The sequence below is a fragment of the Aricia agestis genome, chromosome 3, assembly GCF_905147365.1.
Source record: "Aricia agestis chromosome 3, ilAriAges1.1, whole genome shotgun sequence".
Taxonomy (NCBI): Eukaryota; Metazoa; Arthropoda; class Insecta; order Lepidoptera; family Lycaenidae; genus Aricia; species Aricia agestis.
In genome coordinates this window covers 13,599,163-13,612,442 of record NC_056408.1, presented here as the reverse complement: position 1 = coordinate 13,612,442, position 13,280 = coordinate 13,599,163, and the positions used below count along the sequence as shown (strand labels likewise).

Below are 13,280 nucleotides of genomic sequence, written 5' to 3'. Positions count from 1 at the left end.
TCAGCGATAACAGAGTAGACAGAACTAAGGAGTACCTCGACTTCAAAGTCGGCCTACTCGTTGCTTAACGAACGAGTAGGCCGACTTGATCTGCCGATAATATTGTGTCATATTGCTTCACATTCTCTGATAAGTACACAGATTTGTATTGATTACACCTTTTATTCTGACATAAATCATAAATTGTTATCAAATGGTCAGAGTGAGTGGTCATTCAAATAAATACAATATGATAACACAAATGAAAAGGTCCGAATTATTTCAAGGGAAAATTCAAAATATCTTAATTTTCCCTTGACACGTTTCATTTGGTGTACAGATAAGAAAAATATTATCAACATTACATTATTATACACTAAATTAATTATATTTCATCTGACCATACAGGCAAATTATAAAGGAACAACCTTATAGAGTTGAAGCATCTAAAAGCCAGCTTTTTGCCAGCTCTTACAGAGCTGGCAAAAAATGTCAAAAAGTCTGAAGAGATTCACACATGCTTTTTTTGATGCAGACTATACTTACAAAACTTTAAGCTCATACGCGGGCTCAAAGTTCAAACACAGTTTCGTGTGCGTAAGCCAATCTAAATATTTTATATACTTACGAAGACATTCCTTGCCTTACACACGTTACGATAGAACCGCACAGTTTTGTCGTAGAACGGTGTGACGGCCCAATGCGTAAGAGCCAAGGAGGATGCTTTGGTTGTTTTCACTATTAAAATCGAAATACAAACTCCGTTTTAGGAAATCGGTTTAAATGAAGTGATAATACGTGTGATGCCTTAGTATTAATCTAAAAGACGTGCGCTGATTGGTCGCTTTAGTGTGTATGTAAAATGAAGATAGTACTTTAGTTCCATAAATCCGTATGGTAAAAGTCTACTGTAACTGTACAGTGAGTGTAAAATAACGGTATTAGTATCGTTACCTTATGAAGGCTTCGGAGCCTTACGCTTGAACATTAGGAATGTTTACCATGTATTTTTATTTTACCTATTTATTTGGGGTTTTACGTAGAAAAATATTTTGGTATTTCCGGAAATCGGAATCCGTTATACAAAATATATTTTCCTAATTAACGGAGGTGTGGAGATTAAAAATAAAAATAATAATTGTATATAAGCAAAAAAGTTTGAATTATAACTTTTTAAAAGAAATATTTTTAAACAAAATTCAGAAACTAAAATATTTTACTCACCGATTGTTTCAAATAAAGCTTAAGATTTTGAATATTGCCGGTAAACGGTTTACGAAAAGATGTGTTGTAGGCAGTAGGTAACCTCTACATCTCTTGTACAGTCGAAAATATGCAAAAAAATGCCTAAGAATTTTAGAATTATCACCTAAACCAGTTGACGCCTTCAACTCCGTTGTGCAGAAATTCGTTTATCGTGTGAGAACCGTACATTACTATGTCCTCTCCCGGTTGTCAAAGTATATCCATACAAAATTTCATCAAAATCGGTATAGCAGTTTATGCTTGAAGAGGTAACAGACAGACCGATACACTTTCGTTTTTATAATATTAATAAGTATATTATATTCTGATGATCCACGCATTAGAGACTCACTTCTAAGTTCTAATTTGCTATAGTATATATGTGTTAAAAATTGTTATCAAAAATTTGTTTTTTTGTTTTTATAAATCATCTTTACGTGACTAAAATAATTGTATCTTTAAAACTTATGACTTTCAAGTTTCGTTATGAATAAAACATATAAAAAAGTCTGAACTTATACATTTGCTGATCAGATTTTGATATTTCCATAAACAAGAAGGCTCAACAAGTTCTAACCGTAAAGTTCGATCAGATTTTATTGTCTTTATACAAATATTGCTCGGATAAAATGAAATTAAAACAAGATATTGTTATAAAATGTGATTTATATTATAATTTATAATACGGTTTTTATAAGATAGTGATAGAGATAATGAAATAAAACTAAATCTTATTAATTAAAACAAGGGCCTTAAAACAATATTGACCATGAATTTCTGTGTTTCATTATAATTTGAAATTTAATATTATATATTTTAATATTTATTTATAACTAAATAGGGTTAATTGAACTATCGCAAAGACAAAACGTTAAAGTAATATTGTTATTATCAAATGCCATAGTCACAAAGCTCGACTTCAAAGTGTACATAATAATTTTATTCAAGAGATAGTAATATGCAAGTAAAATAAACTAAAACACAATATATTTTAGCTAAGAGCTGTAAACGCTTATACGAGACTAGAAAATAAGGCGAGTTAACCAATTTTAAGGTATGGTATTATTTTTTGGGGTAATGCTACTGAACATGAACGTGTTTTTAGGGCTCAGAAAAGATGCATACGATCTATGTGCGGTCTTAAACAAACAGAAAGCTGTCAATCCTATTTTAAAAAGTTTAGGGCCTGTTTAACCCTTCCTGATAAAGTGCCGGATAGGCTATCCACAACTTTTTTGACATATTCTCCATACTTTATCTGTTAAGTTAAGTGGTGGATAGCCTATCTAGCACTTACCAGAAAGTGGTGAAACAGACCCTTAAGATCTTAAAAATAAAATAAAAATACCTATATTATTTTGTAAGTATTTTGTAATTGTAAGCTTAGTAAAAGTGCATACAGTACATTTAGTGAAATCTATACACAGGCAGTTAGCGCTCCAACATAATTTAGTCCTGGGGGTGAGCCAAAATCTTTTCGTTTTCGCTTCGTTATAGAATCGCCGATGATAATGTATGGAATTGACATAAGCGTTCGTTAATCTGGGGGCACGGCCGTGCCCCAGCCAAGCTTTTTAGCAAAGGCACGGCCGCACCATACTTTTCTCGAAGCGGTTCACGGCTATTTCACACCCCCTTTATCTTCGATGTTAACAAAGCTAGGGATTCAAAATTTCGGTCACTAGTTGCAAGTATTGAAACTAGCTTAACCTCCAAATTGCATGAAATTTCGATAAATAGTTTAATAGTTACGGATGGTTAAAGTTACTGCATTTTGTCACTCACTGACTGACAGATCATCAAAATTCTAAGGTACTTCTAGCACACTTAGAACCTTGAAATTTGGTATCCGAATAGGTATTTATTCACAATGAAAGGAAAAATTATGAAACCGGCCAAGTGCGAGTCGGACTGGCGTACATAGGGTTCCGTACCGTAAATTTGTATGGAAGCTCCCCCTTCATTATATTTTTATTACTAATTATTAAAGTTAAAAAACAGATGAGTATTTTCTGAAATTTTCAAAAACATCACTGTTACCATTATGGATATAGAGCAAAAAAGGGGGAAAAAATCGTGTTTGGTGTATTAGGCCCCCTATTAATAATTTATTTTATTTTAATTGGACTATTACATTTTATAATTACACCAGAAATACATAATTTGTGAAAATTGCAACTATCTAGCTATTGTGGTTCTCGAGATCCAGCCTGGTGACATACGGATGGACGACGGACAGACAGCGAAGACTCCCGTCCCGTGGCTTGGCAATGAGCACTAGAGAAACAATCAGAGACTAATTGGATTTATTGGGTACCATCGGCCACATTCGTCGTTAACTCGTTACAATATACTAAAACACTTTACGTTTGCTATCTGTGTAAGTATGAACTCCTCCAAATATGCAGTTTTATATTTGTTTCTCTTGTGCTCATTGCCAGGCCACTATAATAATTATAAAATAAATAAATCTATTGATGCGTTCACTGAATGTTGATTTAAATTACAAAATAAGTTGAAGGCTTGGCTTGAATGTGATCTGAAAACTTTTTACGACAGAAGTATTGAATGGCTATGCAATATTTTGCTTAGCTTCTTTTACATTTCATGTTTTTGGTGGGATATGACGTTGACGTTCGACTCGTCTTATGTCAAATTCGATACATTTTGATCGGCGATTCTATAACGTCGCTTCGAAAACTAAACGAAAAAGTTTCGTCTAAATGGTCAGTGTCTAACCCAGCTTACCCAGCCGGCAGCTGTTTACTAAAGATTGTGTAGATCATCACGGCTAAACTAAACACATCATATTTTAAATACGAAAGCGTATCTGTGAGTCTGTCTGTCAGTTAGGTACGGGGTACCTTTCCCCGCCCACCTAGGCTAACATAAATAGGTTCACCCTCCTCCTCCTCCAGTCGTGTTCCTCATGTCTGAGGGTCGTGACCTCCCCCTTCCATGACCTTCCTTCTAATGGTCTTACGCCAGCTGTTCCTATCCTCGGCCACTCGAAGAGCGTCGTAGACGGTGGACTCAAGTGTGGTGCGGATTTGATCGGACCAACGCATGGGACTGCGACCTCGTGGTCTTTTTCCCTCAATCTTGCCAGTTACCATCAGTTTTTCAAGATTGTCTCCTTTTTTTCTGGCTATGTGTCCGAAATATTCTAAAATGCGTTTGAGGCAGATGGTAGAGAGCCTTGTTTTTATATTTAGTTGAGCAAGAATGGATGCGTTGGTTCTGAATGCAGTCCATGGAATTCGGAGCATTTTTCTCCAGCACCACATCTCGAAGGCGTCGATACGTCTGCGGTCTGCAGACTTCAGAGTCCATGTCTCGGATCCATAAAGAAAGATGGAGAATATGAGCGTGTGCACAAGTTTCGTCTTGGTTCTTAGCGAAATCTTCCTGTCACGCCAGGTTTTATGCATTTGAGACATGGCACTCTTAGCCATCCCAATTCTCCTACGTATGTCTGGTTCACAGGAGCCGTTGTTCGTGATAGTGGACCCAAGGTATACGAATTCGCTAACCACTTCTAGTTTTAGAAGGTTCACCCACTGACCGACATTTTTAAGCTTGGGAAAGAACATAGGATGCTTTTAATCCCGGAAAATGACACGGCTTCTAGTTTAATTATATTTTACGTCTTTTGTCCTATATCTGAAACAATTCTAAAATGATCACCGTACATAAATCCATGTCGCAAGTTGCAAGTTTTGGAAACGTAAACAAGGTTGATTGGGGTGTCCGGGTGACTCAAGCTTTAAGGTGCTTTAAGCTCCGTCAGGTGCGCGCAATCACCGAAAGCTCGCAAATTGATTCCGGGCTTAAGCTTAAATGACTGGAGCTTTACGTAATTACGTGAATATTTCTTACTTTTCTGCCCCGTTAACGGCCCAATTCTACGTTTCCTTGGCTTCTAAATAACAATAAATTGGATGATTAGATTTATGTTAAATGCCACTTTACATAAATTACGAAGTAATATGAGACTGCCCGTAGTTCTAATAACAACAACCATCATGCTTCAGATGGTTACTGTTGTTAGAGCTATAACGTAACGTGTTGTTACGTAAAGTATGGATGGCGGGTCCATCCATACTTTATGTAACAGCTTAAGGGGGATAAGGAGGTCCATACCGAATAAGACAAGACAATATAATAATAAAACTTAAGAGGTATTTTTTAAAACGTGATAGGGGGTGGCATTTAAAAATGAATTGAATTAAAATATTTTTATCTCACCGACCTTCCCGCATCGTGCGGTTATTTCTAGACTAGCATTTAATAATTTAATTGACTACGCATTCACACAAATTCTTACATTGGAACGGTATTAAATATAACAAACCAGCAATTAAAATAGTTCAAATCAACTAAATAAAACGAACCAATTAGTATTGCAATTAATTTGGGAATACCGTAAAACAAACAACTGTCCTGAAACCGCATCAAAATTTCTAATATTGAATTTAAATTGCATTTTGCTCTAATTGCGGCATGTTATGTCAACGTGGCATCTATCGCAACACGACCGCTTCATTATCACATTTAATTGTTTTGTTAATAATTGTTTTCACAAACAACACTATCACATTTCGATGTTGTTTCGACGCATAGCGTAATTGTGATAAGCGTTTAGCCACAGCAAAGGCATTACGCTTCAAGTTCGATGAATCCGAACAAAACGAAAATTCCGAATCCGAAATTCGATAACTTCTGTTAAAGTTGATTTTTGATTTAGTGGATTTTTGCCTCGCTCACTTTTTGGTTTAAAAAAAATGAGACGACATGGCATTTAAGCAAGTCCTTAATAACACAGCCGTTTGAGAAATGTGGTGTTAAGGTAACGCATCAGTATCGCCTATTAGGTTTATGTCAGATATTGAGCTGAAGCATCAATATTATCGAATACAACCAGACTAATTAGCGAGCTTAGAGGAACCGAAGCGAAATTATTGCCTTAGTTAGCCCAGACGTACTAATATGTGTTTTGTGCCCAGACTTCAAAGCTTACTGGAAACCGTCTAATTCGACTAGCGCTCGTTCGCCTCTGGCTTTAACCGAACACCCAGTTTAGGGTTGTTAGTCCGATTACACACATTTTGAGCTCTAATAGCCCTTAAAAGTTCCGCCATTAATTCCCTTTTGTTTTGTTTCAGATCAAAATGTCCATCTCTGAATTCAGACGTAAGAAGCTCCTATATGTCTTCAACGTTTTCTTTGGTAAGATACTTCTTAGTAACTACTCATTTAAATTAACTAGGGCAGCCCCTAAACCTGCAATATGTAATATTGAACAATATTTTATTGAACAACTTATTTGAAAATAAGATTGAAAGACGGGTGCATTCAATATTAACCCTAGACGGTCAATAATATTGCACAATACGTGATATTACACAATAACATTGATCGTCTAGGGGCCCGCTTAGTATGCCGCTGGGTTAAAAAAAAAGTACATACAATCAGTAATCACTGACAAATCATCTGGCTTATGGCTACTACTAGGCTTGCTGGTAAACCACCCTTATTATTGCAAATATTACCTATTTATTTCAAAATTATTTGCGCACTAAAAAGAAACAACGGTCTAAACCCCTCATATTTTTTCTTCACACAAGCAAAGTCAAAAAGTGACCGTTTACGGGGTGACTAAAATATGTAAAATTAAGAGAGTAAAGTGAATACAATCCTTTTTATAAAGTTTTCTTTACAGTTACGTGCTTTTAACTATTGATTTTCTTTTGTAGATGTCAATCAAAGTGGAACAATTGAAAGAAAAGATTTCGAGTTGGCGATAGAGGTTCGTACTTTATAGTTTTAGTTCCATTTTAAAGGCCCACATGCCTGACGTATGTTTGTTATCGTTTGTTAAAATATCATTTCATCTTTTATATTGTACTAGAAGACGCCCTCAACTCCGTTGCGACAAAATTAATTTATTTCGCAGGAATCGTAAATTTTCCGGGATAAAAGATAATATACTATCCCGGAACTTCTTCAGCAAAATCGGTTCAGCAGTATCGGCGTGATAAGGTGACAGACAGACAGCTACACTTTTATAAAAATACTAGCTGACCCGGCAAACTTTGTTTAGCCATATAAAGTATGGCACCATGGCAACGTCCATCGCTATCCCGTCGCACAAGCAATGGTCGCCGTCAGTCTCGAGTTGTAATAATTTACTATTATGCGTGCGACTAGACGTATAAGAATTATAATTGCTTAAAAAATGCTATGCAAAAGTTTTAAAGCAGCAGTCTCCGGGTGCCTCACGTATTTTCTTATTTCATAAGATAAATAAAATATATAATATCTCCTTGTAGAAAATCTGCAGCCTTCGAGGATGGAAGCCTGGTGACCCCAAGCACACCGAGACACACGAGGTCATGATCAAAGTCTGGGAGGGCCTGAGGAAAAGGGCAGATTCCAACAAAGATGGCCAGGTGAATTCATGAGAAACATACTAGGTGCTATCAGAGAATTTATAATAATAATAATAATATCTATGGACGCTTCACACCACATCAGTCTGGCCCCGTGCTAAGTACCTAGAGGACTTGTGTTACAGGTACCAGACAACGGAAATATATTTAATACTTTTATACTATACATATATTTAAGATTATTATTATATCATACACATATTTAATACACATCCATGACCCAGGAACTTTGAAAACTTTTTGTTCCGTCGGCGGGATTCGAACCCGCGACCCCCGGCTTGAGCTACCAACGCGCTCACCACTGAGCCACAGAGGTCGTCATTTTTTTCAATTCATTCAATTTGATTCAAAAGCAGGTGGCGGACCACGATACTTCGTAATTTGGTCGCGTTACGACAAAGTTCAAACCTATCATACGTGGGAGAGCCATGCTTCGGCACGAATGGGCCGGTTCGACCGGAGAAATACCACGTTCTCACAGAAAACCGGCGTGAAACAGCGCTTGCGCTGTGTTTCGCCGAGTGAGTGAGTTTACCGGAGGCCAAATTCCCTTCCCTATCCTCCCCTATTCCCTTCCCTTCCCATCCCTACCCTGCTCTATTACCCTATTCCCTCTTAAAAGGCCGGCAACGCACCTGCAGCTCTCCTGATGCTGCGAGTGTCCATGGGCGACGGAAGTTGCTTTCCATCAGGTGACCCGTTTGCTCGTTTGCCCCCTTCTGTCATAAAAAAAAAATATCAGACAGATCACTATTAACTTTGACTTGACATAACTCTAACAAATAATGTGGGTCCACTATCTGTATAAGAATCAGTTTGTTTGATGGTACTTAGTACTTACAGGTTGTGGTTAATTTTGCGGAACTTTGCTGGAAATAATAACAATTATAAGAAATATTATGTACACAGTCTGTGAAATGAATCATATCTGATAGTTAATAATTTTTTTTACTTATATACACACATACAGACAGATTACAGATCTATTACCAATGTTATTTTTGTTGAAACCAAAAATGTAAGTTTCATGAGAGCCTTTTCCTACTTTTTCAGAGTTTGGTTAATATTTTGACGTTAGCCAATGAAAATCGGTAGTGTTATAAATTAACTTCACTTAACCGCGTTATAGTGATCTAAAATCAAACCGTTTTAACTTCTAAGTATATTTTATGTCTACGAAGCTGATTACAGCGTATATAACTGTGTACGCAGTGTTAGATATTCCGAACAAAAAGCACGCGTGCTGATTCACTGCGGTAATTGAAAAGGCATGTGAGGCGGTTCTCACGTTTCCTCAGGACGTAAAATCGATATCATTTACTGAACTTAATTAACCTTCAATCCTTTCTTGATTCCAACCAGATATTATGTTATTTGAGTATTCATAACATGATATTTATACCTTAAAATTTAGCACAGCACTTAAACAATACAAGGAGCCAACGTGAAGCCAACTAAAATAATAATAATATCTATGGACGCTTCACACCACGTCAGTCTGGCCCCGTGGTAAGTACCTGAAGGATTTGTGTTACGGGCACCAGACAACGGAAATATATTTAATACTTTTTATACTATGCATATATTTAAGATTTTTATTATACGATGCACATATTTAATACACATCCATGACCCAGGAACTTTGAAAACTTTTTGTTCCGTCGGCGGGATTCGAACCCGCGACCCCCGGCTTGAGCTACCGACAGCCCACCCACTGAGCCACAGAGGTCGTCGAAAGTAAAAGTTTCATTTGCTTGGCTGTTAATTTCTTTTCAAGAATTTTATATCAGGTTTCAGAACCCAAATGTCACCTTAAAACTTCAGAGGATAAAGTGTTTGGTCCCCGAGCCGAGTTACTCGCTATTGAATTACATACTGAATTATTCATGACGAAAATTTCGCTCAAAATTTTCTATACTTCGCTGGATTATGTTAAACTACAAATAACTTTATGTGACTTATGGCTCATGAATTCAAGAAGGCTCTATTTACTGATATCATAATCCTGATTTATTAAGAACTATGTGACGTTCTCTCAACTCCGTTACGCTGAAATTTTATTTATGGCGCGCGAACCGTACATCTTCTACAAAAAAAATACTTTTCCGTCTTTTAAAGTGTCTCCATACCCAATTTGATCCAATCGGTTCAGCCGACAGACAGACAAAATTTCGTATTTATAATGTTAGTAAGGATATACTTTTACATCACATGCGCAGCTATACACTCTGGAATCTAAAGTTTATTTCCTTGACCCTATTACTTTAATTTGTGCATAACGAGGTTCGTCATTAAAACATGCTTGTACTTAGAAAAAAGAGTAAATAATATTTAACATAGAGAGCTGCCTATAAGGCCGGCCACATACAAACGTTTTCCGTATGCGATTTCCTAATTCGTTTTCCTGAAATCCAAATGCATGGAATCAGCCGGCGCGTTCGCGCGTGAAAAATACGAATGTTTGCGCTAGTTTCACGGAATTCCGAATACGGAAAACGAATTGGGAAATCGATTACGGAAAACGTGCGTTTTCGGCCAGCCTAATGTTACAATTTTTACATTTTGTTAATACAACAAAATTTCAATTCGTTGTGAACAAACTCCCTCAAGGGAACGTAAGTGTTTGCCAACTTTTGGACCTTAATCCCGTAAAATATCAGAAACATGATTATTTTTGGATTAAATATATACCGTATAATCCATAAAGAAAGGGAAACAAATGTCCCAAATAATATATTCAAAACTTTTGTTCGCCAAAATTGCTTAACTCGTTTTACATTTAAGGTAAAATTGAGGAGGCGGTAAAATATTCAGAATCTTTAATTTTAATTCCGTTCCATTACGATCCTGAAGCGATACACGAGGGGGAGATCCGCCTGCCATTATTTGCACACCTTCGTCACAAATTATATTTTATTACACACAGCCCATGGCGTTCTCCGATCGAAATTTATGGATTGTGTACCTTTTCATTTGTAATTCCTTAATGGATGTCGGTAGACTTCCTTTTTCCGTTTTATCCATGCAAATAATGTCGCTAAGATGCCATAAACAAATATACAGAGCATTATAAATATCTTTTATTAGTAAACGTGACCTAATAAGATCCATCCATTGGGAATGCCTACTCTCCACGGACTGTAAATATAATAAATTCCTATCATGGGAATTTTGACAGCATATTTTATGAATAGGGGCGCTCAAAATAATGAGTTTGATTCATATGTCCTTTACTTTGTTACCAGGTATCCGTAGAGGAATGGGTGTCCATGTGGAATGAGTACGCCCAGAACCCCTCCGCTGCTCTGAACTGGCAGCAGCAGTACTGCCAATTCATGTTCCAACTGGAGGACGCCAGCGCCGACGGTGCCATCGACTCGGATGAGTTCACCACCGTCTGCTCCTCCTACGGCATCGACCCTCAGGAATGCAAGGTCGCCTTCGCCAAGATGGCTAAGGTAATTATCATTATAAATAAGAGCGAATATTTTTAGACCAAGTTAGCGCTTCAAATTGAGAAATCTCTCCTTGTGTGACTCTGAACATGCTCTTCTTTAAAACCTCCCTTTAAATTGATACGGTAATAAATTCTTTTCCCGAAAGTTCGGACGGATTTCCCAGATTCGAACATATTGTCTCTATAAACTGCTCAGACATGAGACTATTAATCTTTAAGTTAAACAAATCCCTTGGGGGAACTTCTGATTTGAGAAAAATAAAGAAAAGCTCTGGTGATATTACTTAATATTCCAGCAAAATTTATGTAACCAGATCACGCTAAAGTGAGCCAACATTTTTCTAAATCGTACATTTGTAGGCAAATACTAAACCATTGTTATAAAATTTAGTCTGTATCCATTCGATTTATTTTTTAGGGCAAGGCGAGCGTCTCCTGGGAAGAATTCCAGGATTTGTGGAAGGAATACTTTTCCACCGAAGACCCGAGCGCTCCAGGCAATTTTATATTCGGAAGGACCAGCTTCTAAATAAATTCGATGTTCGATTTCTTTTGATCTCAACGAGCGAGGGGATTAATGCAAATTCCTGGCATATCTTTGACCTTTTACACGGTGCGTTGCTGCGTATTGCAACGCGCGAATGGTTGGGAAATTGTAATATCAGCCGTATAAAAGGTGTTATTGGTCTCATAATTTTACGTGTGTTCATAAATGTTAGAGTAAAATTTATCTGATGTAGAAAATGTGACATCTTCTTCTCGTCTTTCAACTAATATTAAAATAATGTCCTCTTTACGAGCGGCTCTACATGTAGCATCCGGGAGTGCCGTAACTCGATTGTGATGCGAATTTCATTCCGGATGCTCCTTTTACAGCTGCTGTAGAATCTACAATAATTCCAAAGTCAGCATTAATTCTATCTTCTATTTTATTAGCGTAATATCTCCTAGCCATACTTAGACGTAGTTACATTTTTAACACATATGCGATGAAAATATTATTGTTTCATGACCCTTCCTTCCAATATTAAATAATATAATATAATATGAATAATATTTGTAATATTAATATTGTGATTTCGAGACCGCCAGAGCACTGCCATCGCTTCAGGGTCTCATTATTTCTAAATATCAAATGTATATTATTATTATCATCCTACAGCATCTCTATTCATAGTATGATTGTTTTATTTATAAGTGTTTATTGATGTTACAATGCCACATAGATATACTTATAGAAAATTTATTGTATGTTTTTAATTAATAAAATTTTATGTCACATTATGTTTGTATTGTCTTTCACAAAATTTCCTAATTCTCACAATTTTTAAAGATACTTAGGGTAAAATTAAGTTATAACAAAAACAGACAAATATAATATAACTTCCTATTTTTTGGAAGTCGGTTAAAAAGCAAGGCTTACTCTTATGTTCCACACCACTTCAGTAACATTATTACACTAACTTCAGTAGAATTGTTATTTCATCAAAAAGAGTCCACAAATTCCTGATTTTGAGCAATTTAGCCTGAAATTATGTTAAAAAATTTAACTTCCTTTTATATTATAATCATAAACAACGTAACTTAAACAACTAAATCAAATTGACAGGATTCTTGCAAGAAAGGAAACATGACGGTACTCTACGTAGGTAGATGCCAAAAATAATGTAAAGTTAGCGCGTTTATTCTCAAGAAAAGCGGCTGGCGGCCTCGCGGGATCACTCAATAAAGGTTAAAGTATGTTCTATAGCAGGTTTTTTATTTATGCCCATAATTCATATTATTTTCATCTGAATATAAATTAAGTTATGGTAATAGAAGAGGATCGCTATTTTCATCAATATTTAAAAATTAAAAAGTACATAGCTTGGTACATATTAAAATGATATTAAAATGAAAATATAAACACTAATTGTACTGGACCGCTACTTTTTACGATGAAACTAACAATGGACGACATAATTATATTACCTGGATCGCTGCTGGATCTGTAACATTTTGTCCATTCCCGATTATAAATGTGAAAATGTGTTTGTCTGTCTGTTACCTCTTCACGCTTAAACCAATGAACCGATTTTGCTGAAATTTGGTATGGAGATTCTTTGATTCCCGGGAAAGGACAAAGGATAATTTTTATCCCACAAAAA

The 13,280-nt window shown here is 36.2% G+C and overlaps 1 protein-coding gene across 1 annotated transcript in view; it reads left to right on the top strand.

Annotated features, from left to right (window-relative positions):
• The window catches only part of LOC121725342 (calexcitin-2), a 51,830-nt gene extending 40,075 nt beyond the window's left edge, over positions 1-11,755 (top strand). Inside the window, exons 3-7 of the mRNA XM_042112235.1 lie at positions 6,390-6,453; positions 6,981-7,033; positions 7,557-7,676; positions 10,922-11,134; positions 11,552-11,755. Of these exons, the coding sequence (XP_041968169.1) occupies positions 6,396-6,453; positions 6,981-7,033; positions 7,557-7,676; positions 10,922-11,134; positions 11,552-11,662 (555 nt within the window). The 5' untranslated portion in view covers positions 6,390-6,395 and the 3' untranslated portion in view covers positions 11,663-11,755. The remainder of the gene's footprint in view (positions 1-6,389; positions 6,454-6,980; positions 7,034-7,556; positions 7,677-10,921; positions 11,135-11,551) is intronic.
• The last annotated feature ends 1,525 nt before the right edge of the window (positions 11,756-13,280 follow it).